General features: G+C 41.2%; 1 protein-coding gene across 1 annotated transcript; it reads left to right on the top strand.

The window, feature by feature from the left end:
* Positions 1 to 205: 205 nt before the first annotated feature.
* On the top strand, positions 206 to 25,757 carry lmo1 (LIM domain only 1). The gene is made up of 4 exons (XM_061742796.1): positions 206 to 847; positions 14,285 to 14,498; positions 22,839 to 22,964; positions 25,056 to 25,757. The coding sequence occupies exons 1-4, from the start codon at positions 826 to 828 to the stop codon at positions 25,159 to 25,161; spliced, it is 468 nt and encodes a 155-aa protein (XP_061598780.1). The 5' UTR covers positions 206 to 825; the 3' UTR covers positions 25,162 to 25,757.
* Positions 25,758 to 25,983: the final 226 nt, after the last annotated feature.

Raw genomic sequence — 25,983 nt, 5'->3', positions numbered from 1 at the left:
CCCTAGGGGTAATTAGTGTCCTTGGAGTTAAATAAGCTAATACTTAGACACCTCTGGCACAAGCAATTATGTTTGTGTATTGAATAATTGATTCAAAGAGGGGGGAAGGGCTGCTAATCAGATCTGAGCATAATGAATTGATTTAATTAACAGGGGAATCCGAGGGTCTCTGGAAACTGCGCGCATTTATTCAGTAGCAGCAGAGGCGAGCGCGGCTCACACGAGCTGGGAGAGAGGAAAGAGAGGCGGCGCGAGTTTGCTTTTAGCAGTTGTCAGATTTGCAATTGGATTTGTTTGAATATAGTTGCCGTTTCGGAGCAAATGAGAAGGAGAAAGGGAGAGAGCGTTAACAGTCAGCGAGGAGAGCTGAGCCGTTCAGTCTGAGCGTCTGATCCGACCGTGTGTGCGCTCCTGTACAAAGACACTCTAGATTTATATCGCTTTTTCATTGTTTTGGTGCTCTTTTTTAATTTTTTTTTTTTACATTTTTTTCCTTCGCATGGAATTTATCAAGAGCAGCAAACGCTGTGTGATCGCTATTTCCATGCATTACAGTTCAGCCCGGATAGGGGGGTTCTCGTCGTGTTTATGACCGCATTCCGTGTATGAATTATTATTGATAGGAGGGAGAAAAAAACGCACAGAAGGCAATTCATCTTTTTCCAGGGGCTTTTTTTTTTTAGGGGGGTGGGGGGGTTGTTTTTTGTTTTTCCCGTCGAGGCGTAGCCTGGTCAGCCGCGCGTTTCAAAGCCATTTCCAGGAGAAGCGGTGCAGCCTGCCGGAGGGAGGACGGACCGCCCGGGGAACGACTCGCTCCTCAGGACGATGGTGCTGGACAAGGAAGAGGGTGAGTACCGTCTCCAACCAGCCCGATCTTCTTCCAGCCCAGCCGGTCACGACCGGGGCTCCGTGTTTTTCGAGAGAAAAACGTGAATACAGCGCGTGGTCACCGCGGAGTTCCGCGCGGATGCCACTGCCACGTCCAAACTGCAGTTTTAAGCCTGAATTATGGTTCCGCAGAACCCTACGCCGTAGGGTACGCGGCGACGCGCTCCGTACGGTGCGCGGCTCTGCATCGGTGTAACGTGGAACCATAAATCAGCCTTTTAGTTTGTTTGAGTAGGAGATCTGCGTGTTTATTCAAAGCTCAATTTCAAGTTTTAAGGCTATGCTCCACAGACTGCGGTGTGTGGAGCTTCACTGTTTTTTTTTTCTCCTCCTCTAAGTGCTTTTTTTTTTTTGCTTCTGTGAAGTTGGCGAGGCAGCCTTTTTTTTTCTTTCTTTTTGACATCACCACGGGATGGGAGATGACAGCAGAGTGCTTTTAGCTTGATTGCAAATTATGGATAGCGCCGTGCAATGTTCACTCCCTTTCCATCAAAATAGGCCTACTTGCATTACTTATCTATTTCAATGTATTTAGGTTAATGGGTGAGTCAATCTAATTAATTTTAATTTAAATCAAACTCGCCTCAAAAAGACGTCCCATTTTGGATTAAACTGATGTTCAGATGTGGAGTGTATATAAGCACTGAAAATACTGAAATATTTGAATATCTATAACAAATAGTCTGAATAAAAGCAAGTATGTCATGCTTTTCCTCCTACTGTGTTTCTTTAAGTGTATTTGTGTATACAGACCACCTGCTGGCATGGACTAGGGACAGCCTTCATGGACCATAAAACTTGTGTTTTAGTTTAATTTCCTGGTACATTTCTGTTGTACATTGAAGTTTATCCAAGGCTCATCTTCTTCCCAAAGCAAGGGATGCTTTTGCGAGCCATTATTCATGATTGAAAACGGATATTTCATTTGTCGTAGCAGAGCATCCCTTCACTTACACATCTAAGAACCAATAAAAGGATTTGTGGCACAGAGACATAAATTGGTCTGTCTGGCTGAAGCCATGTTGTGCTAATGTACTCAAATTAACTCAACTGTAAATTGCCTCCTTTGGATGTCTGTCTTGCTAAAAGTTCCCTATATGATTCATGATTCAGATTGCTTTTAACAGTTATTGGCTAAGCAATATGGTAAATGTACAAGGTGATGCAAATGGCATTAGTGGGAAAGGATGCACAGGAGCATGTAATGCAGTCAATACTACATTAACTACTGATGCCCAATTACAGAACCAGGGAGAGAGGCTTTTAGGAGCATTAGGACTTGCAGAAAAGCTGAGATCACCTGCTGCTCATTGCCTAAAAGCTTCACCCTTTTTTCGCTGGGCCCAACCCGCAGCTCCAGCATTTTGGCCAGGTTGTCAACAAAGCAGCTTGGCTCTGGTCTCTTTCACTACAGTGCCCTCTTAGCGTTTATTGGCTCTAAAGTTATAGGCTTGTCAATTCAATCTTCTTGTCTAATGTATGCTCTAAGTGCCTGTGCAAATAAATGCGTGCATATATGGCAGGGAGGTGTGGGTTGGTGTTTTGGGGTGGCACAACGGGTGTACGATCACTGTGTTTTTCTTGATTGATTTACTGTTAAGCTCGCCTGTGTTTGCACAAGTATCTTAAGTGTTCATATTTCAGTCCTTCCGCAGCCTGTAAAGCAGATCATAAGGTTGTTGGATGTTCAGAGTCTGTGATCCAAGTTGGCAACAGAGGAAAGGACGCTGCCTGTTTTTGAACTCTGATTTCTCTCAGAAAAGTCTGCAAAAATGAGTCTGACAGAAGCCTTAACCAGAAATGAGTGTCCATGCTACCCCATCATAGTTTTATACAGAAGATTAGAAAAAGTTTGAGACGCATTATATATATATATATATATATATATATATATATATATATATATATATATATATATATATATATATATATATATATATATATATATACATACATATATGTTAAGACTTGTACAGGTTGTATGTGTATCTCCTTTTTTTCTAAAATGATGAGGCCATTAACTTGTAATATAAACTGTCTGTAGCACAGAGGAGGACTGTGGAGGGAACACAGGCACTGCTTTCTGAAATGACCTCATATGCAGGTTATAGTTGGTAATGAGCAGCAACACATGTATCAAAATGTTCTGTATCAACATTTTGCTTCACCCTATGATATGAGGTTCCAATTTGTGTCTAATTTGAGAGGGGAAAAAAGGCAACTCAGCCATTTTCTCTCTTAACTTCAGGAGAAGAAAGTGGGTCCATGCCGAAGGCAGATTTTTGCTGAACATTACCATAACTACCGTTTAATACTTACATACTGGAGCAAAAAAAAAGGGGGGGGGGGCTCCAACCCTTGATACATCTCTGGTCACCTTCGCTGGTTAATTCAAGATCCCGTTATCATCCTGTCCAGTGGAATTTGTACTTTCATAAGGCATGTGATTGAAAAGCAATGCTTCGGATGAATACAGACTGCCGATCTGTCGGCTGCTGTAATAAAACTTGGGCTTCAGGCTCAGATTTTTATTTTGAAATAATAAGAATTTCTTCATTCTTTACCAGTGTTACCATGGTAATACTGTCGTGTAGCAATCTTATATTGATTTAAAAAGTGGACGGTAATATTTCTTTTCTGTTATTTGGTTTCTGAGGGTTGATTTCTAATTTCCAGCTGGAGATTACTTTTATATGTTCCTTAAGTCTTTTCACTTTTACAAAGGAATGCAATTTGCTCTCTTGTATTTGCCATTTTCTCATCTTATTGGTTTGCTCTTACTTCAAAATTAAACTTTCCCATTTCAAATATTGAAATTACATCTGTGCTCTAGGCCTTGAACAATATTACAGACACTTTTCTTTGTGCTGTATTTCTTGAGTCAGGATGTCTTTTTTTCCCCCTGTTTTTTCTCATCAAGCTTTATTAAAGGCAACTGCATCGCCCTTGCCGTGCTGTAAACATAGTTGTGTTACAAATAGTGATAACAAATCAATTTCTTCAGTTTTAATGCATATTATAAAATAGCAATGTATGTAAATATAACATTATGTACTCTTGTCGTGTGCCGTCAGTGTTTTGTCCTTCCACGTCACACTAACGTGTCTTATTGTTCATTTTAGCTGCTTAGATAAGAACCAAAAACACGCCGGTAATAAATAAATAAATAAAAGAAACATGTAAGTGGTATTTAATTCCCTGTAATCTATGTCTGATCTTACAAATGCAGAATTCTCTCTAGAGGAAATTTCATCTGTCGCAGCTAAACCTCCAGATCCCTATCAGCCCTGATCGTTTCACATTCACGAGTGTGGGAGATGCGTATCATTTCCATGATGTTAGTGGAATTCAAAGGGACCGAATTGAGACTTAAGAGGCACGTGCTAGCGAGCGCGCCCACCTGCCTTCGATGTAAATGGCTGCACTCATCACCAGTGTGGCGAACAAACTCAATTATGCACTCTTGAGCTGTAAGAGCATCCCTTTTATTACTGCCAGAGGCCACATGCTCGCCATGTCATCATACAGATACACGCAACGAGATGTGTGGCTACAACATGCATCACGGGGAGCAGACGATCCCCGTTGTGTCGTTCCAAAATCCAGATCGCTGTATTTTATTCACCCCAAGTGATGCTTTCAAGGAGAATTTCTCATAGGCAGGTTTGCAGTCAGGTCGCATGCACAAAAAGAGACATTCAAACAGCCCAAAAATATACAAACAGACAAGTTGAGATGACTCACTACATTACGATGTATTCAAGAGGCCAAGTGTCTCATCTGAAGTTTAGAAGTTCAGCAAAAAAGTAGGAAACAAAGAATATTAGTGGAATTACACTCACTAGATACACCAGGTGTACTAGTAAACTGGCCGGTGAGTGTACTGTATATGCTGGCAGCAGTCAATAAATACTTATATAGTTGGTTACTTGTGTTTTAATCTATACGAAGAACATCTCACAGTCCAAAGATGTGATGGTGTACACAAAACTATGGGAGACTGGGAGACTGGGAGTGGGAATAAAATAATACAGAATACAGAGAGTGATGCTTCATTGCATATACATGACATCCCATCAGGGTTTTTTATTCACTGGTTCACCTAAAAGAAACTCTGTTCTGACCGGGTTTAGTATTGAACTTGGTTAAGTTTTGACTTTTCGGTCTCTAGACAGTAAATTCTCTTTGATTCTGTCTTCACAGGCTTAAAAAAAAGACATGAGACATGTAGCAAAGTTACTGAGATGAGCTGATGTTGAAATTACGGTGTCATCAACTGTAGTTCATCTTCAGCCGGACAAAACATATCTGATCACTGCAGAGCGTTACTTATGGGCAAACTGAATTTCAGATCATATTGCACTGATATGTCTCAGAGAAACCGATCAACTATTATTTATTCAGTGTGTGATCTGAGCTAAAATACTCCCGTGATGCGTAGTCCTTTAAAGTGTTGACTTAAATGATGATGATACTTTAAAGTGACATTTTTCAGCAGATTACATGAGCAAATGTAAGTGTCTAATGTGTCAGTTTTGATAAGAAGTGAAAGAAATTCAAGGTAAACAGTGTGAAGCGAATGTTTTAACAAGAGAGGTATTGGATGTGGAGCTTTTTTATCTTCAAAATGGACATATGTGCAAGAAAATGCAATAAATACATTCAAGAAGAATGTCAACCTGTCAAGGGCATTGCATTCACTTGTGATTATATAATTACTGCAACAGATGTCCATTTAAGGCCGTACATGCCACACCATATATGCTTGACATTTTTACACGTAAATATCACAAGATTTTAGCCAACACAACAGTAGAATAATTTTTGGGTTTTCTTTTTGTTTGTTTTTCACAACATTTGGATGCTGAGGGAAAAGAAAAAAAGGCCACCAGCAGTTAAGACAACAGGTTTCCGCCTCACCAGAACTGCAGTGTGGGAATATTTTTGCTGGAAGATGAATGAAATAGGAAAGCCAGTTAACAGAAAATGGACAAATAGATGACCACACTACTGACACATTTTGAATATTTATTTTAACTTTTTTTTTAAAGAACATATGAGGCCATTTCATGTTCTAGTTCACAGTCTTTGTTCTATCGCTAATTTCAAAAACAAAATTCCTGATCATGGGTGATGGGTCACGGAGTGGCAGCGTTGGTCGGTCAGTAATACTGTTCTTCTGTGTAATGAGCAGAACAGCCTCCAGGGGCCGCTAGTGAGGCTTCAGGAGTCTCACTAACTCCACAACAGACTACTGAAATCCCTTTGGTGAAATCAGTTATGTGCAAGTCAGCTGTGAAAAAAAGTAAATTTGGCCTTAATTAAGAACTTTCCGAATGTTTTTTAGTCTCAGACCCAAACAGTTTACAGTTTACAACCTTAAAGATGCATATCAGTGTAATTACACTTAAAGAACCAATGAACTGCATATACTGTATTTTGTAGGCTTGTCTATATTTGTAATCCACCTTAAATGGCCTTTACCATTTCTAGTTAAAAAATAAAATGTTACTTTAATTACATACAGCAAAATTAACAGCCTTCTTTGAAGGGAATTTCACCGCAAGATTTCAAAGAAAAAAAGAGGATGGGGTTTTCACACTTCCTTAAGATATTACAATTATCTTGTTGGTAAATAGAAAAGCCTGGGGTGTCTTCTCATGAATCACAGACAACTAGACAACCTCTTACTGGATGACCTTCAGTAAATAAAATCTTAAATAGCTAATTAAAACCTGTGATTAAAGAGGGTTGTTCTTTACCCCTGGAGGCTAATAGATTAGGTTTTGGTTATTGAAGTTGATGATTTAATCAGCGTTTCAGTGTGATATTTGTAGTTTCAGATTCAGAAGCAAACGGCAGCTGCCATCCACAGGCCACCCCGTTGAACTTAACATGGACTTAAGCTTGTTTTACAGACCTTGGGACCCCATCAGGATAAAACTCTACTTTTCAATTTCTTTACATTTCATTTGACCAGTTTTCTGAGGTTGAATCGTCATTTGATTTGAGCTAATAATAAGAATTAGTCCTGGAGGATATAAAGTGGGGTCATTCTTCATGTAATGAGGTAATATAAAGCACTCAAAGGAATTCATTAAGGCCATATTCATAATGATACATTGCATTCCATCAATAGTGTTTCTCTAGAGAGCTTTAGGACAGCCTGACTGTATGTGACAGCTGAGTTTACCATCCCGTGTGACATCACACTGCATTTTCATAAAGGCCTCCTCTCTAATTGCGCACCCGCCCAACCAGCCTCATTATTTACCCCATCAGGTGTGAGAGTGGGTACTTGAATGACATTAGAGGCCCATGCTGCCAAATAACTGCCCCCTGTGGGGAATTTGCATTATTCAAGATTAAAGAACCTCACACAGTGCAACACAGTATGGTGTTCCTTCTTCCCTTCCATTTTCAACTCACCGAGGACACTGAATGGCACACCTGTCTCCTGGCATATCCTTTCAAATAATGTGTGTGCAGTAATTGCTGGGGAGTGGGAAGGATTTTGTACATCACTTCCTGACCTCATGAGTGGCACAAACTTTAGTAGGCTGCATTTATTCCTCTGCAAGTGCATTTTTAATGTGACTAAAAAGTGTTGGCGCATTTTGTTCTAGATGGCGGAAAGTGGCTGTGACAGGTCTAATGGCTTTATTTTTATTTATTTATTTTTATAGAACTCACAGGTAGGCAAATAAGTTTGTCTCTTTTCTGAAATTTAAAATGTATATGATAATAAATAGATTTTTCCAATATTCAATCTCAAATTGAGACTAGAGGGGATGTTAGCTGATCTCATATGTACCAGGTAAGGAATTAACCATTCTTGGCTACTCCGTGCGTTTACATGCACTAACAGAAAGTCGAATTGTTGCCTTAATCCGACCGATATCGAATTTTTAAAAACCATGTATACACCTTAGCCAGGTTGTAGTCGAACCGGACTGGAGCGCTTGGGATCGAGCTTTTAGTGCCAGATAATTTATTTTGGCATGTATATGCAACCCACGCTGAACCGAGCTATTGACTTCCCGGGACTCTCCCTTCCAGAAGTGACGAGCCGTGAGAGCGGGATTAATAACAGTCACGGCATCACAACAAAACGGTAACAGAAGAAGAAGAGGGAGACTTTGCATATATCTTACCTGCACCTTGATCAAGCTTAGTATGTACGAAATTTACAGAGCTGCTGCATCATTAGCGTCCATTTTTTTCGCATTTTGTTGTCCTCCTTCGTGCTTGTTTACTAATTGTACCGGAAAAATGCCAACGCAAAAGTGCGTGTGGCACCACCTAGCGTCCCCGAGTCAAACACACCTCACTCAATAACCGATTGTCTTCTCGCCCATGTACAATTAGATTTCTCTGAAACTCCAGTTTAATCCTTAGCTAGATTGTTGCCTATAGCTTGATTTAGATGTGCATGTAACCGCACTGACTGATACCTTACCCTGGAATAATAGAATGGCAGGTTTCGAAATGTAAATACCTCAGACCAACAGGATTCAAAACCCGATAGCTTCCACATTTGAGTGGTTGGATAAAATATTCCAGATCTGCCGGAGAATCCTGTTTTCTGACTCTAAGAGCACTTGTGAGTTTATGCGGGAAAACCCGCAGGATTAAATAATTAATATTTGGTGTCGCGTCTCCTCCTCTTCATTCATCTTATTACCTTGTTTTCATTTGCTTTTCCCATCTAATTCTTCCTTACTCCATTTCACTTCTTACCTTGCAGAGCTTCACTCTCAACCTACTACTGAGCAACCAAGTGTTGGAACAAGTCGCCTTCTGTAATGATTTGGAAACTCTGCCAATTTCATGTCTTAAATAAAAAAAAACAAGCAGCAATGAATTTAATTAGAAAGCTGTTGCATATCTGTGATACATTTCTTTTAATTAACCCCATGTGAATAAATTAAAAATAATAGGGGGGCTGCAAAGTGTGGAAAAAAACACCCTAATGAAGTTTTCTGTTAATTGGGTTGGAGTCTGCAGCCAAACTACAGTGAGTAGTGAGCACCAGGAGCTAACAATGCCTTCTGTAAGCCTCAGAAAAGGGCCCAGGGCCTTCGTGCTGACTTCAAGTGTAAGAAATGTACCTCTGACGTGATGGAAATGACCGTGGGCCGGGAGAAAAGGCAGTCCTGTTCCAGGCTGCTCTGCTGAGACTCCCCATGCCGCGCTTGAAGCCGGGCCAGTGTTATTGCAGCCCTAATGCGGCTGACTCATTTGGAGCGGATCAGGAGTAATTATGGTAGGGAAAGTGGCTGCCGACCGTGGGGGTCAGGACACTTGTAACATGTGAAAAGAGCAATTATTCCAGGAGACAAAACCCTCCCTTATCCTGGCCAGTGCCAGGGTCAAAGCAAGGGACGGCTGGGCTCCGTTTCAGCGGGGCTTATTAGCCACAGCAAGCTGCAAAGTTTGAGAGAGTGCATCTTGTTAATGAACAGTCCCTTGCACCAGCCGTGTCTGCTCTCTCCCCCACTTACTGTGGGTGTTAATTATGTCATAATCATAGCAGGCATGCAGTCCCAGAAATCACCTCACAGACCCCAGCATTTATACACAACCATCTGGAAAAGTAGCATGCAGTACTGTAATATAAAAGACTCTCAGAGTAAATTATAAGAGAAAAACACAGCCAGCTTGAAATGTAATATTTACTTGGACCTTGTAAGAAACTACCTAATTTGGGAAGAAGACTACATGCATGTGCCTTTCTTTGAGTGTGTGTGTGTCCACGCATATCTTTTCTTTTACTCCCATATGCTCCAACAAATGACGGGAACATGAATCAGCGGTCTTTGTTTATCATTCAGAAGATGCTCATCAGACTTCCCTCAGCTGACATGTGTATTCCAGCTGATATTATTACCAGATGTCTTGTATTTTGACTTGGCAATGGAAAAACATGTCTTTGGGCCCAGATTTGATGGAGGCTGCAAGGAAGGAGTGTGTGTGTTAGGGGGGGGGGGGGGGGGGGCTGCACACACAATAGCAAGCCATCTGCATCAGATCTCTATTAACCTCAGTGGTAGGCACCTTGGCCCAGGGACAATTTTTATTTGGGATTGCCATGGCCACAGCGTTTACAGTGGTGGCTCAACCACAAAAGACTTGGCTAAATTGGGGCCTCAAGGCTGTAAACCCAGGAGAGACCATTAAACTTGGTATAATACAGAAACAACACTGTCTTTTTCTACCATTCTGTAATCCATGTTTTTATATAATACAATATAACATAATATGTTTATAGATTCATGATAGACTATTAATATCTTGAGTTTATAGAAGCTGTTATTGATGATGGCGAGTGCCCGTGTTCTCGGTAAATGTAATCAATTGATGATGCAGTATCTCATTTCCCTGCTGATCCCAGTCTGTTAATTCACCATGCTGATTGCTAAGACCTCCTTACTTAGTGAGGGGGGGGGTGTCTAGCCCACCCAGGGCCAGCTTCCTATTTCTTGAAAGCCCACCTCCCCTCCCAAGGGTCATGGAGTCTGAGTGATTCTCATCAAGATCCTTTACCTACCCATGAATCAGCAAAGTCTGCATCGCACCGTGGCGTCAGTGCTTTTAATTGATCAAAAGGCATTTAAGAAAAAAATAAATAAAAACAATGAATCAGATGTAATTGTTCTTTCTGCCATTAAAGGTTGAGTGCCTTATGAGAGCAGCTGTTCCACCGGGAGTATGTGTGTAGTGATGGATACCGTGAATGTCTGAGCTAGTTTACTTGCACTTTTCAGAAATGACGGGGATTTTGATAACTTGTCAGGTTAGTCATTTTTAGGTTTCCCAGATGTTCCTATGACCTTTTCTCACTCTAAAATGAAGCAGTATGTAAATATGTAACTATGTTATGATTAGGATTAATGCAGCTACAACTGCAGCAGTCCTCCTGCAGGCTGCATGAGTGACACACGACAGCTGACGATGGCCCCGGGCTGCATAGTAAACCTTCTTTTTTTCTGATAGCTGTAAAGATTTGAGTGTAAACGGGGTAACAGAAATTAGATCCTATCTATAATGAATCCACATGCTCTGACAGACTGCTTGAGCTGAGTAAAACTATCCGTACATGTTCTGAAAAGATACAATCTGAAAGAAAGACAGAAATGACAGGGCTTTACACGCTGTACTAATGGCAAATTAAATTCCACCTCGGGAAGGATATTTGGCAGAGCAAGTGCTGTCTCTCCACTTTGAGGGGTAAAATGCACCCCCTTGTTGTGGGAATGAATTGTGATGTAGAGAGGCATGCTTTTGGTGACATCAAATGACACTGGAAGGTCAGTGGCACTTGTATCTGTTAAATGGAATGGATTAAGTGGAGGCTGCCCCCTACGCTGCCGTTTCCTTTATAATGCAGCTTTTTCTTTCTGGGAGGTGGCAAAGAATTGGAGGTTCTGGTCTACTTTGCTGTTTTCCAGAACACCCAGAGTGGTGACAGGTGCAAGAAAATGTCTCATGACATAAAGAGTCGAAATCGAAAAGACATTTGCTTTACACCGTCACTTTCTTCCTGTTTGTTCCATGTGTTTGGTACGTATTCGCCACTGCTCGCTACATTACGATTAAAACTGTTTTCCAGTGGGAGGTTTAGCGGAAACTCATGTTTGTGTCCTCCAAAGGCTTCAAGAAAGAGACATCAGTTGAGTATGCAAATTTCTCTACAGGCAGACTTTAAAAGTTTTCCAGCTCTGAAACGTTTCACTTATTCTCTGAACTGAAGGACCAGCACATGCACCTGTGGAAGGAATGTCAGACTAACTGCAAACATAGGACTCGGGTCATATTAGACACAAACTACGCTGTCACATTAACGATGTTGTGTGGGGTTTTATGGATCCAGTGGTAGCAGCGAGCAGCGTAACGTAACTGTGGGATGGGTTAAGCTCTGCCCTTTTCAAATGTGATGTAAAACACACATGATACGCTTAAGGAGTGTGTGGTGGGGGGTGGTCTCAACCAATTAGGAGCGGTTCTCAGGAGGTGGAGGAACGACCTTTTTGTATAATTAGTTCTCTTATTTAAAGCAAAGATTTTGAGTAGAATAACTAATTAGGTGTCTTAAAAGTCAAATTAAGGATTTTTGTCTTCCTTGAGGGAATTACACCAACTGCTTTCTTTTGCCTTGCGCAAGTTCTGAAGCACATATGCATACACACCTGCACACATGCACACACACATAGGTAAACACACACGGTCGCTCCTCATTAAGACTGTTTTTAGTTCTGTGGAAGCCTGTCAGGCGAGCACTGTTGGCGTACCTGCAGAGAGCTCCCCTAACAAGCCATGAAATACAGGTAGAAGATTCCGCCCTTATCCAGCGCGGGTTGAATTTGAAGCTTTTTAGCTTCATTTACAGCGAACATTGGTATTTGTAGCAGGTTTTGTGATACTAATGCAGCAGCTTCAAGGGGTCTGTTTTGGGGAGGGAGGGAGGTGAGGGAGCTGGAGGGCAGGCAGAACACTAATTGATGACTCCCATCACCAGCACTGGACCAATTAGCCTTTCCTTTCTACCTCTGATAAAGAAATAAGACGGCTGAACACCACTGGAGCACTTACTGACATATAAACCAGAGCCATAAATTTGACTAACAAGCTCTCCTATTTCTTTCCCCTTTTTTTGAAAAAAAAATGGGGAAATGCTAATTATATTACATTCATAGCCTTATTGATGTGAGGATGGCCAAAAATTGCAGAGCAAATCTGGATCCAATAATCTACTTTGTGAGTCCATTTATGTGTGTGTGTGTGTGTGTGTGTGTGTGTGTGTGTGTGTGTGTGTGTGTGTGTGTGTGTGTGTGTGTGTGTGTGTGTGTGTGTGTGTGTGTGTGTGTGTGTGTGTGTGTGTGTGTGTGTGTGTGTGTGTGTGTGTGTGTGTGTGTTCTGCATGTGAAAGTCAGAAAAAGAGAGAGGGGAAAAAAATCCAAACAAGTTCCTCTGAAAAGTGGTGTTAGATTTTTGTGAAGGGGAGCAAACTCAATAGACGTGGCTCAGAAAAAGTGTGCAGGGTGAAACAGTGCCTTCCTGCCAGCTGAGTTTGTGTTTATCACTGCCGAGCAAAGCCAAATAGCAGGTCTAAACGCACAATGAGCTGTCACTATTGCACACACTTTCCTGCCAAAGAGATGCAAAAAAATAAATAAAAATTCTTATCCAGTCTGAACAAAATAGAAAATAAGCAGCATTCATATCAAATTCTGTATAACATGTTTAAAACGGGGCTTTACAGTTACTCACACATACAAAATGTTGGCCTAATCCCCAGAGACGCAGAATGCCCACCCTCTTTTTTTTTTCGTCGAATGAGACGGAGAAATGTGTTTTGAAAGTAGAGTGGCAAGTGGCGTCCACTGTGTGTTCTTTTAGACAGATCAATAGCTCAGTGTGTGAGAGAGTGTCTTAAGAGCTGTTGTCCTGTGCTTTCAGCTGTGGCAGACCTGTTAGTGCTACAGAGGGGAGCTACGCTCCCCTGCCTCTGTACCAGCAGTGGCCTGAGGGGGGCTTTTAGTCCAAACACAAATGTCAGCCACACATAGACTATTAGTGTTTAGTGCAGTTATTAAATGGACTTTATTTGTCCTTTAGGAGGCTAAAAGGCACACTTAAAGGGGACCTGCGTGACAGCAGGGCAATTTGTGAGTTTGGTAACTTAGGCTCGCTCATTGTGGACACATGAGTACAGATAAGTGTAAAATGAGGAAAGGCTGTAATGCTCTGAGTAGGGAGCACTGTGTGTGTGTGTGTGCGTGTGTTTTTGAGGTTTGAGTGCATGTGTGTGTGTGTGTCTTGATGCAGCAAACACAGAGTGAGTGTATGCTAAAGAGCACTTAGGCCATAACATATCTCACTGGGGTCTGCTAGCAACGTTTTTGTGGTCAGAGGCTTTTTAAAAGGTTAATGTTAATCTATACCAAACAAAGCCCATGAGGAGCTTTTACAGCTGTGGACAGTTGAGTGAAATGGGCTTTGATGAAATGGTAGGTAAGTAACATACTACATAGCTTGTTGTGAATACCACATTAAGTTAAATACACATTGTGTCTTATTCTCAGAAATCCATGAGAAAAGCTTCTCTCTGTGAAGCCTGCTGCCGGCAATCATGAAACTTTTTGTATTGCAGCATGCTCTTAGGGAAACAAGTGAGTCAAGACTCTGTGGTCCGGTGTGACCTGTGCGGCTATCTACATGGAAGAATGTTTTCTTTAATGCATATGAAGCAGGTAGGCAGTGTGCTGTGGCCATGTGCGAGCCCAGGCTTAGCCGCCTCGAGAAGCAGCCGGCTTATCAAAAAGAGAACATGAAAAGTCACTCGTGTTCCCGGGCTGTAAATCACGCACGGCTATTTGTCTCCTTATCACTACAGGTGTGCCGATGCTCTCCGTCCAGCCCAAAGGGAAACAGAAGGGGTGTGCTGGCTGCAATCGCAAGATTAAAGACCGCTACCTGCTCAAGGCCCTGGACAAATACTGGCATGAGGACTGTCTCAAATGTGCCTGCTGCGACTGCCGCCTGGGGGAGGTGGGCTCCACCCTGTATACGAAAGCCAACCTCATCCTCTGTCGCAGGGACTACCTGAGGCAAGAAAGACATCCAATGACCTTTTTCCACTCACAATAAACACAAAAGCCACACCAGTCCAAGTGCTGCGTGACATGAAAAATGCTCTTTCTTTTTTTTTTTTCCCCCAACCTCCTAGTAGAGTTTACAGATGTTTCTCAGTGAGCTCCCGGTGGCTCTCACACACAGTCAAAATCAGTAAGTCGTGCAAATGGTCCTCAATTGTAACAACACCAAGGCAAAACCAAGAACGGGTTTGTACCGCAGAAGGCAGCGTTGGTTTGTGGGTTTGAGCCCCCCAAAAAAACATTCGGATAGTGACTAGAGCAGCACATCAAAACAACTAAAATGGTTACCTGGTGTTTAATACCAAACCCTTACAGACGTTTTTTAGCATTAAAATACAAGATGGGGCTCAAGAGTTCCCATCATATTTAATAATGGTAGTTTCTTTGATGGCCATTTATTGAGAGCACACGACTCCTGACGATAGACGTGTAGCATCAGTAGGATATAGGGAGTTATAGGGTTAATTCTATGTCTTATAAAATGCAACAAATTAATACTAATAATGGCTTTAATTTGAGTAAATGTAAATGTAAAACATTTAAGCTAGATTTGACCTGTTAACCAGTCTATTACTAACGGGACAGCAGTGCATTTGAGAAAGAGAAAAAAAAAAAAAAAGACAATTGCGCTCTGTTTTTTTTTTTTTTTTTTTTTCTCATGCTTGTCACTGTGTTAACATGGCGACGGAAGACCTCTGTCATGAAAGTACTCAGCATTAGCAGAGCTGGAGGCTGTGAGAATCCTCCAGGCAGGCTTGTTGCTTCAACAACCCCCCCTCACTTCAGATGCCCCCGCCATCTGTTTGTTAAATTAAACATGACCATTTCCTGGGCGTTAGGTCACATTCCCTACCATTTATCTGAGAGGGAATTCCCCCTGGGGCCGACTTAGGGATGCCGGTGCCCTCTGCCCAGCCACCCCCTACCCCTCCCTTTCCACAACTCCCCGTCCTGCATTGTCCCCCCTCTTTACCTCTCTCCATTCCCCTTCTGTCTCCTTGTCTTTCAGCTTGTCTCTCTCATCTCTGACCTGCTGCTACACCTAGTTAGCGTTGGATCAGTTTGCTGTTCTTGTTCGAGAGGCTACATTTAAAAGAGCAGGCTCGTTATTACTGAAGCCCAAAACAAGCGGAATCTTAATCAGCTCGGTGTTCCTCCCCCTCACCCATTGCTTTCAGTGATGTTTTACTTTCAGCTCAGCACGTCCTATGACCTGAAGAAGCTTGCAGCCTACTTGAGAGGCGCTCAGGGACGTTACATTGAGAAAGGCCATTACCATCCATCAGTCCCCACCCACATTTAATGCTTTTAAGATGCAGTGAAAGGTCCGCTAAGACTTTATGTTGCCCCCAGAAGGGGCAGATGGTGCAGATGAGGTAATAATAAATGGGGAAATGAACAAGAGAAGGCAAAAAATGATGAAGCTCAGAGTTTCACTTGGTAAAATACATCAGCTGAAAAGACAGCAACCCCAACCCTGAAGCCGTAAGTGCCTAACTGGCGCAGTGATGGGAGAAGGAAAAGCTTTTTCACACATTAGACCAGTAGGATCTAGAGTTCAGTGCAAAACACAAAAATAAGAATAAAAAAGTAAGAGGAGAGAGCTTTCTGTGCTCCTCTACTGCCCCAGATTGTCTATTAAAATCCTTCCCACTCGCCTGCTGCTCAGCCTGCGACAAATGCACAACACTTAAAGTCCTAGATGCTTGAGATGAATTCTGTTATGGAACAAATTAAAAAAACCTTGCCTTGCGTAGAGAGAAGAGGCAGTTGCAGAGACCAGAGCAAGCGAAAGCAGGTAATGCAGTGTCCACCCGGCGCCAGTTTCCTTTACATTACTTTTTTTCTTTCCCGAATATAAGATGAAGTCGACTCTCACCTGCAGTAATAAAGTTAAATCGGCGCACAGAATTAGCCCCCTGCACTTCATTAAATACATGCGGCGGATCAAACACACACACTGGTTATTTCTCAGGGTTTGGAACCTCGCCACGCTCGCATTAATAATTATAGGAGCTCCATCTGTGATTGTCCTGCAGTGGAATTAGCAAACCGAATGGACTTACACTTTTTAAATCACACACACGCACACACACAACAGATGCCTCCCCACATCTCAGATATCACCCTGTCCAATCCTTCATAAGATATACCGACAAGAAAATTGTCAGTTTTTGTTTGTCCACTATTTGTTTTGTTTGTTTTGTCAATTGTTCTGTCAAAAATCTGAATAACAAATTAATTAGGTCATTGTGTCTTGGGCTGATATAGTCACAGTGTGATCATCTGGACTGATATCATTTAATCTTCCCTTTTATGTACTAGAAAGGACATGATGGTCAACCACTTATCAAAACGAGGTATAATTAACTGCAAGAGGAAACCGTGTTCAAGATAATGAACGCTGTAAGTTATTCACATACCAATGCAACAGCAGGGGGAGGATGACAGCTACACACGCGTGTGACTGTTTTTCAAATGTGTCCTCGCCTTACTCTTTTAGGAAATAAAACAGTCGCTCTTCTATTTTGAGCATGACAGATCAGAACAGTATGGTTTACACTTTGAAAAAGACACAATCGTTGGGGAAGGTCACAACACGCGATGCATGCATTAACAGCTTCCCCTTTTATAAAATCTAGCAAAAACCCTGCGCAGTCTGGGAAGTCTCAAAGAGCTCAGAGCACAGGTAGAAAACTTCAAGAGCCAGAGCCCAATCTGAAGGAAGCTACACAGGCAGGCAGAGGATGCACTGCAGGAGCTTTAAGGGTTTGAAGTTAGCAGAATAGCAAGTTGAAAGAACTAAAAGAAGGCCCTCTTTTCTCTCAAGATCCATTGTATTAACTCGATAACAGAAGGAGAGCCTCTTTTTGGTGCCGCCGTCCAACTCTGCTCACGACATTCCCAATCCAGCAAACGCAGATGCAACTTTAGCAATTAAACAAGAACTCTTTTAATGAGTCCCGCTGTCAAAGTGTTGAAAAAGGATAAGACACACATACAAAAAGTAAAAAATCTTAATTAATTGTAAATATATCTTGACGTGATTTGACAGTATATCAATACTAATGCTGGCAACATAAGCAGGAGAGAGAAGTGTACTTGTTCAGTATAAAATGACGGATGGTCAGAGCCATGTTCATGAATAAAATGACAAAATTATGTCAACACAACAGCACTGAGACCAAGACGAAAAGACTCATGAAAAGAAAATAAACTTACTGTGTGAAAAAGCTAATCAAAATATGTGCTGCACATGAATACAAATGCAATCGGCGTTGGCATTAACTATTCATTTCTTGCTGCAGTGAGAAGTGGATTCCATGTGAAATCACAATTCTCCGTTTTACTTGTCGAATGTGATGGCGACTTAATGAATCAACAACTCTAAAGTTGTTAGTGGGCTCAATACTCATTTTATTTGTTGCAGATCAAGACGTACTAGAGTGTCTGAAGCAAACAGATATCACGCAGTCCGAACAAAACAGCTATCATGGTTTTACTTTACTGGATAATTCCTTTCAGAAACGCAGAACAGAATCTTACAGGTTGCAAGAGATTGCCAACCCTTAAGTACGTTTTAAAAACGATAGAGCAGTTTCGTTTCAAATTAATGGTGAATATACAGTACACAATTTTAAAGACTTATGATTTCTGAGCAAAACATGCAAGAGTTTTGACAGTTTTTCTTTACACACTTGCTTAATAAAAATGCATCACTGTAGAAATTGTTTCCAATTTTTTTCTGTTTTCCTTTAGAGAATATTGGTTTAGTTAATCCAAAAAACCAGGGAAATTAAAGTGCATTAGCTACTGCACTCATACAATGCAACAGATATGTCAGAACAGTCCTTTTGTTTCAGAAATTAATCTATTTCGACCAAAAAAATGTAATTTTATTAAAATGAAATAATTTGGAAAAGCTTAAACGTACATGTGTTATTCAAGATGCACATGCAGCTCTATGGAGCACACCAAGTTATGAGTGTTTGCGTTTCTGCTACATATAAGTTTGTGTGAGGGACAATGCAGCTGGGATGCATTTTTACATCTGGTTATTATGCAGATGTTTTTTTCCTATTCAGACCTTTAATGACTCATAAAATGGGAAAGGAAAAAACCATACACTGGTAGGTAAACCAGATAACGCTGATTGTTCCAGTGATACCTGTCAAGGGTGGGCGTATCAGATGACAAGTCAGAACCGTCGGTTGTTCAAGGTTAGGGTTTAAAGAAAGAGAGATGGGCATGAGTGATGATCTGAGGAACTTTCACAAGGACCAAATTGGGATTTTGGGAGGACTGGGTCGAGTTCGATTATGCAAGCATTAATTCAACTTTTGTACATCATATTATCGCTTTAGATTGTTTTTTTTTATCAGATTTTGTCCAATTCAATTTATCCACATTCTACAAATTTACAGCAAAAGTCATGGCAAGAAAAAGTGAAAAAGTCCAATTAAATAAGTTAAATTCAATACATAAGTATTTCTCGAATGGACTGGCATTTGAAAAATGTTATGTAGCTAAGGAAAAAAAATATAATCTTTATTTTCAGTCAATCCCTCGTCAAATGAATAAAAGGAAATAAAAAAAAACACAAAGTTAATGCCAGCAGTAATGACATTCACAAACATCAACAGCGATATGGCAGATTGAGGAAAGTGTCCAGTGCATCATGGGAAGTCCCACAGCAGTCTAGCACAACTAAAGGGATGGCTCACTCAAGTTAGCTCTAATTAACCACTTTATCAAAAGGAAAAAAATGTAGACTAATCTTAAAGAGGGCGTCTGTCATCAGGAGGTAGTTTGGGTTTGTGACGAAAGAAGAAAAAAGAAGACTGATGACTCCCGTTCTGCTTTTGGAAACTCCAGGAACCACAATTACGTCTGCAGTGTGAGAGGAAAGTAGGGTGTTGAAATAATCTGGCACTATGAGGTCTTTAAGATACGATGGAGTCAGGTCATTAAGGGTTTTATACGAGAGGAGAAAGATTTTAAATTCTGTTCTGGTTTTAACACGGAGCCAGTGAGGAAAAGCTCAAATTGAAGAAAGATCATTTATTCTGGTTATTCTCACCAGAACTCTCGCTGCAGCATTTTGGATCAGCTGGAGGCTCATCAAAGTACATTTTTGTTTGGACAGATTAATTACAAGAAGTTGCACTAGTCCAGTCTTGAGTTAACAAATGCGTGAACTCGTTTTTCTGCATCACTCTCAGACGGGATGTTCCTTATTTTTCCATATTACGAAGGTGAAGAAAAAGGCAGTTATTGTTTTGATCTAAAGAACTAATCCTGGTTTAAAAAAAAAAAAAATCATACTTAAAAGGTTTCTCACAGTAGCACTCTAGAGTAATACCATTCAGAGTAAATACGTTGTTTGTTTCTGAGGTGAAAAGTTTTGTCTGAGTTTAGAGGCAGAAGATTAAAAGTCGTCCTGGCATTTATGTTGAGCAGCATTATGCTGCATTCTCTCAGATGATATTGAATTGTGTAGTGAAATTCATAGCTTACTTTACGCAGCACCCCCTCAGCTGTTACTCATGAGACCATTGCAGTGGTTTCTCTCTGGCTGTTTATGGCTTCATACTGTAGGAGGAAGAATAAAGGAGTGTAATGTGTTTGAACAGTTCTCTGGGGCTGTAATCTCCTTTTAGCACAAGGAGCTTAATTAAACCATATGTTGATGCCACATTAAAACCCAGTCACATCAACTGTTGGCTGAAGAACTGTATAGGCGGGACATAGTCACATCCCGAGCACTTTCTATCTGTCCGAGTCCTCTGTGCCAAATTCCTGCCTGTGATTATAAATCACAAAGCTGATAAGGCGACCAGGTTAGCATGAAAGAAGCGGACCGCTTCATAATTTAAAGGTGATGAAGACGGACCAGCTTCGGTGCTTAAATGACGTGGGCATTTACCATGCTCTGCAGGTTAAATGGGGGGGAAAAAAATAGAAAAAAATGACTCAATGCTTTGTCTGAAGGTAGAGCTTACTGTCAGCAGCAAGCGTAGCTTACCCGCCAGGCACTTTCATGAGATCCATGTATCATATGTATCAAGTGAGCACCGTGTCAGCAGCCCAGCGGGGTGTGATAGAGATGGGTTACAGTAATCCTTCTAGCTGACATGAGGGTTTGAATATCAGTCTGTGCAAGTGACCAACATCCGCTAGGTTTTTTAGCCTAAAGGAGATATTCAGACAACAAGATGGGACCCACACAACTACCCCCTAGTAGTCCCTAATTATCATGATACAGCTTTGTCGCAGGAGTTGAATATTACACGTTTTCTGAAAATGTGTCAGCCATGGACACAGTATAATGTGTCTCTCAGTATTTTTTTCCAGGTACTTCCACAGGCCAAACCCTTTCATGTCAGGATGTCACCATTGATTGTAAATTATCCGGTGTGAGCATGAGCACGTCTGGTTGTTTATTTGCCTCCGTGGTCTGATGAACTGGTGACCTGTAATGGTGACCTGCAGTTCAAAATAGATGGAAAATGTAAAACAACTATGTCAGAAAGAACTATCAGGGTACTAAAACCAGTTTTCAAGTAAAAACCATCTTATGACTAGACAAATAAAGATAGATCTAAACACATTGAGCATCACTTCCATGAGCTATAATAAGTCTATAAATCTTTCCCACAAGTCATTGTGGCATCATGACTTAGATTCCCTCATTGTAAAGAGCATCCTGAAGATAATTGTAAAAGTATTTACAAAATCAAACGTATTTCATGCTTCAAAAAGATGTATTTTTATCCAATCCTATTTTACTAGGATTGGTTTCCTCCAATTTTGGCTACAAAAAGACTGTAGTAGTGACAGATACACGCTGTCCACGACGTAGGTCCTAGAAGGGAACAACGGCTTTTCCATCCAAGCATATTTTTCCATATTAAGAAGTCAGTCAAAACACTTAACCAGAAGAAATAAAAGATGGCAGCGGTGGTGATGGCACAGAGCTGTGGGTTTTGATCAAATCAACACGACTTATCCAGTTTCGTGAGGATATTTTAAATATCAAACAACAGGGAAAAAGAATGAAGCTTCTTCTAATCCAAGTCTGAAACTCAGAAGCAGTGGCATGGATGAGTGTTGTATGCACGCACACTCGTCTCTTCTGAATGGTGGGATTAAACAAGGTCCGTTTATTTAGCGCTGAAATGTGGACTGTTTAAAGATGGATACTTAATGCTGAGATTTTTAAGGCACTCAGATTAGCAATAGACTTTGTGACTCTGAGGAAATCCACGTTCCTTGCCTGTGGGTGGCAGATGCCTACTGTATGAGAACATCGAGGGTTTTTTTTTTTTTCACTGATGCAGTCACCAGTAGTAACAATGTCTCAGTTTAACACCCTGTGAATCCCTCTCATGGAACATAACAAGCTTTCTCTCTGTGTCTGTCTCTCCTGCTACTCTGGGGCACTGGCCCCTAATTAGAAGCAGAGCTGTTGGATAGACGTTTTCTTTAACAAGGTGAAAGCAACTGAATGGGACAAGCATAAACGAGGCAGAATATCAACGCCGACTCCTCCATCGGAGCCACACAAGTTTGGAAAGAGTGTTTAACATACTAGTGGAATGACAATTTGCTCTTGCCTTATCCCCTCTTGCAAAGCTGTGAAGCGGCCCTTCTCCTGCTGCTGAATATATAAATCTATCTGTGATCCAGAATCTCCAAATTAAACAGAGGGGCAGGCGCATGGAAAATGAAAATGTAAATCTGACGGGGGAAAGCGTTTGTGGTTCCTTTGCTTTGAGGAAAGAAGAGATCTTCACCAGTGCCTTCTTTCTGTGTTTATGACCTTTATCATTTGCTTCCTATCTAATAAGGGAATGAAAGGGGAAGATTGTGACAGAGGGAGAGAGTCGGGATGGAGTCTGAACGGCTGTATCAGAAATCTTTTTGAACTTATGTCTACATTATAGAGCATAGCCCCGTTATGTATTTTTGCTTTAAAGGATGAAACAAATCAGACGCTTCAAATGGTTTGACTCAGACCTGCTTTTGTTGCTTTTCCGATGTGCAGACAGGAAATTCTTTGAAGAAAGATTAAAACCATGTGATAATTTTAATGAGATTATTAGTCAAGTATCATTAACAAAAATACCAATAGAAAGCACAGGAATATTTGAGCTTTACGTTCTGTCCTCTTGCTACAATTTACTTCTATTTGCCTGTTATTGTTGCTGTTGTTTTGGTACATTTCTCTCTTTTATTGTGTAAAGGTAAAGAGAAGGTGGGTTAATCTTTTTTTCTCTCTCTCCCTTTCAGGCTCTTTGGTACAACGGGGAACTGTGCAGCCTGCAGTAAACTGATTCCAGCCTTTGAAATGGTGATGAGAGCCAGAGATAATGTTTACCATTTGGACTGTTTTGCCTGTCAGCTTTGTAACCAGAGGTAAGAATGGGGATCATAACTGCACAACAACATTGCTTTAAAAAAAAAAAGAAAAAAAGAAAACATGAATGGAGTGTTAAAATGGCCAGTAGCTTAAATATTAGAAGCTCTTGAAAGGAAGGGGAGAAATAAACAAAAAAAAGCTCTATGGTGCAAATGAAATTTTCTGTTTAATTACATTATTGCAGGCTGCAGTTTCTAAGCCTGAAAAAAAAAGTATTTTTGTTGTTTTGTTGTGCCGTTCTGCTTTTGTAATACCCTGCTAATTATTTTCTGTTATGACACACAGTTTGTCTTTGTTTGTGGCTACATCTGTAAATCTTTTAAAGGTATTGTGACATCATTTTTAACATGCTTTTAACACTATTAAAAGTCTTGGCCAACATCCCTCAAATGTGTCTAAAAGAGTGTAACAAGAAAAACTTCAGTCTAGTACTCTTTTCCTGGCTTTTTATTACAGTGTTTTTTTGCGCCGTGAAAAATGCTTCCTTTCCCCCCTTTCCTGTCAATCATTGCTCCGCTCCTCCTCCAAACCTCCTCCTCCTCCAGCCATACGCTCACAGCGGCGTCGGAGAGCGACAGGCGAAGCATGCACGGAAAAGCAGGAGGGCGAACCACAGCAAACAATCATAAAAATAAAGGCATGCAAGCAGCACTGTCCCCTTGTCTTAAGTCCAGTCAGTGGCCGCGGGTCTTCTTAGCAGTTTTCCTCCGGTGATTAGAACAAAAGAGGCTCTAAACAGCTCCTTGTTAAGCCTCATTTATGGTTCCGCGTTAAATCGACGCAGAGCCTACGCCGTAGGGTTCAGCGTATGGTGCGCGTCGCCGCGTAACCTTTGCCGTAGGCTCTGCGTCGGTGTAACGCGGAACCATAAATCAGCCTTTATGGTGCGCTGGAGAGGAGAGGAGACAGGGAGCTGGGTGGAGGGGGCGGTGATTTAGCGGATCGTTACGTAACGATCCGCCACCAAACCACATGCGCCGTTTTTGCATAGTTATGCGGAAAATCCCAGAAAGCACACAATACACTGAATGTTAAAAGTTTGTTGTTTTTTGGGTGTAATTGATGTCAAGACACCCAACAAAACACAAAAAATCAAGAAAAATGTGTTTTTCATGTCACAATCCCTTTAAGCCAGTGGGATGTAAAATTGGCTCGTTTGCAAAGAGTTACAGGGGCTACAAAAATGAAGCCCTTCAGAGGTGTCTTGCTGCACAAAGGATAACATACCCACACATGTTTAAAATAGTGTTTTCAAAGGGATAGGGACCCGTTAAGAGATTGGACTGAGTGCAAAGTCTATGGAATGATGTACACAGAACATGACATACCCAAATATTGCTTTTTCCCATTAATATACTGTCAGAAATGGCACCAGTATGAGAGCAGAGCGTCCTTTGCATGCTTGTCAGGGATGCTGTGACCCTGTTACTCCACACAGCACAAGCCCATTAACCTTTTGCAGGCCAGATTCAGTTACCATAGTGAACACCCGCTGTAAGGGAATTATGACTGCAGTCTCTCTCTTCTCAGCTGGCAGACAAGAAGCCAGGTCTCATCTGGCACACTATTGCCATAGCTGTGACTGCCACCAGCTTTATTTACTGTGTTACTAGCCTGGCATATTACTGAAGCCGAGCTATTTTCAGCTATATTCTTATCGTCACCCTCCTTAAGTCATATTATGAGGTTGTGTCCGCTGTCACACAAACAAACAGCAAGACAGAGAAGGCACATCAGGCTGTTATGTGTTATTTTCCCTCTTGAATCGCTTTAGAGTTTGGAGGGAAAAAAGATTTTGAACGCTGGAACCACACTGGTGTGTGGAAAGCTAACCCTGTGGCGGAGATTCCTCAGACTCTCCCGAGGCGATGCTCTCGTTTTACCAGGCCAGGGACAGTTGACCAGCCTTTCACTGGGTGCCATTGCTTGTGTGTGTTTACTTTCAAACGTGATGTAGGTGAAATGTCGAAGTCTATCAAAACAGACTTGGATTACAACGGGGCGTAGTCCCGATCTGTTCAATGGGAAACACACACACACACACATTCAAAATGATAGTCTTAACTTCTGTGTTTGTCTGCCAACAGGTTTTGCGTGGGGGACAAGTTTTTCCTAAAAAACAACATGATTTTGTGTCAAATGGACTATGAGGAGGGCCAGCTGAATGGGAGCTTTGAGACACAGGTTCAATAGTTGGAACCTCATGGCAGCAACGATAGGCTCCACACTTTACACACAAGATGGATGTTCTGCTGCACTTGGAAAAAGACAAGCGTCTGTCTGCTTGCCTGCAATACTTTTTAAGACCCCTTTATCAGTCCCCATGGACTCTATTGTAAATGTTCAACTTTTTGCCCCTCCCACACCCCAACACTGAGCAGTTACAAATGTTGATGTACAGTTGTGCCTGCTTAGCTGAGCACTGTATTGCTTGTATGTTTTGTGAAATTTGTTTTAGGTTTGTTTCGTTTTTCTTTTGAGAAATGGTTCACTGGAGGGTATGTACAGTCTTGTTTTCTCTGTATATATAAACTGGAACATTTATTTTATGAAATGTAATGCAATTTTATTACTAGTGTGAATTAAAGATTCTTAAATGTTCGTAGTGAGTTTTTCTCCCCCCTCTTAACTGAAACCAAAGTTGTTGGATGTGACATGTCCAAGAACTACAATGGATTAAAAACCTTTTAACAGAAATATATATATCTGAAATCCTCTTTAAATCATAAAGCAGCTATACACATTTTATTGGATGTTGCAGAACCCTGACAGAATTAAAAATGTTGTTTCAAATGAACTAAAGATTTTGTTTGGAATAAACGTGTGTTGTTATGACCATGCAGGTGTCATGGACGTGCAATAAGCTGAGCTGCTCTCTGTCATTCATGCTTCACTAATTGTCATCTGATTATAAGGGTGAATTGGCCTGGAAATGAAATGCAACAGCAAATAAATTAGAGAGAAAATAAATGCTCATCGAGTTTAAGCTCATTCAAACTCATCAGCAACAGAAGC

Source organism: Cololabis saira, chromosome 2 (genome assembly GCF_033807715.1).
Source record: "Cololabis saira isolate AMF1-May2022 chromosome 2, fColSai1.1, whole genome shotgun sequence".
Classification (NCBI taxonomy): Eukaryota; Metazoa; Chordata; class Actinopteri; order Beloniformes; family Belonidae; genus Cololabis; species Cololabis saira.
This window is presented reverse-complemented; position numbering and strand designations above follow the sequence as displayed.

Excerpts from the sequence above, each read along its gene's own strand:
- lmo1 (XM_061742796.1), top strand. The coding sequence starts at position 826 with ATGGTGCTGGACAAGGAAGAGG. Across the intron at positions 848-14,284 it reads GGTGCTGGACAAGGAAGAGG|GTGTGCCGATGCTCTCCGTC; the intron begins GTGAGTACCGTC and ends TTATCACTACAG. Across the intron at positions 22,965-25,055 it reads TGTCAGCTTTGTAACCAGAG|GTTTTGCGTGGGGGACAAGT; the intron begins GTAAGAATGGGG and ends GTCTGCCAACAG.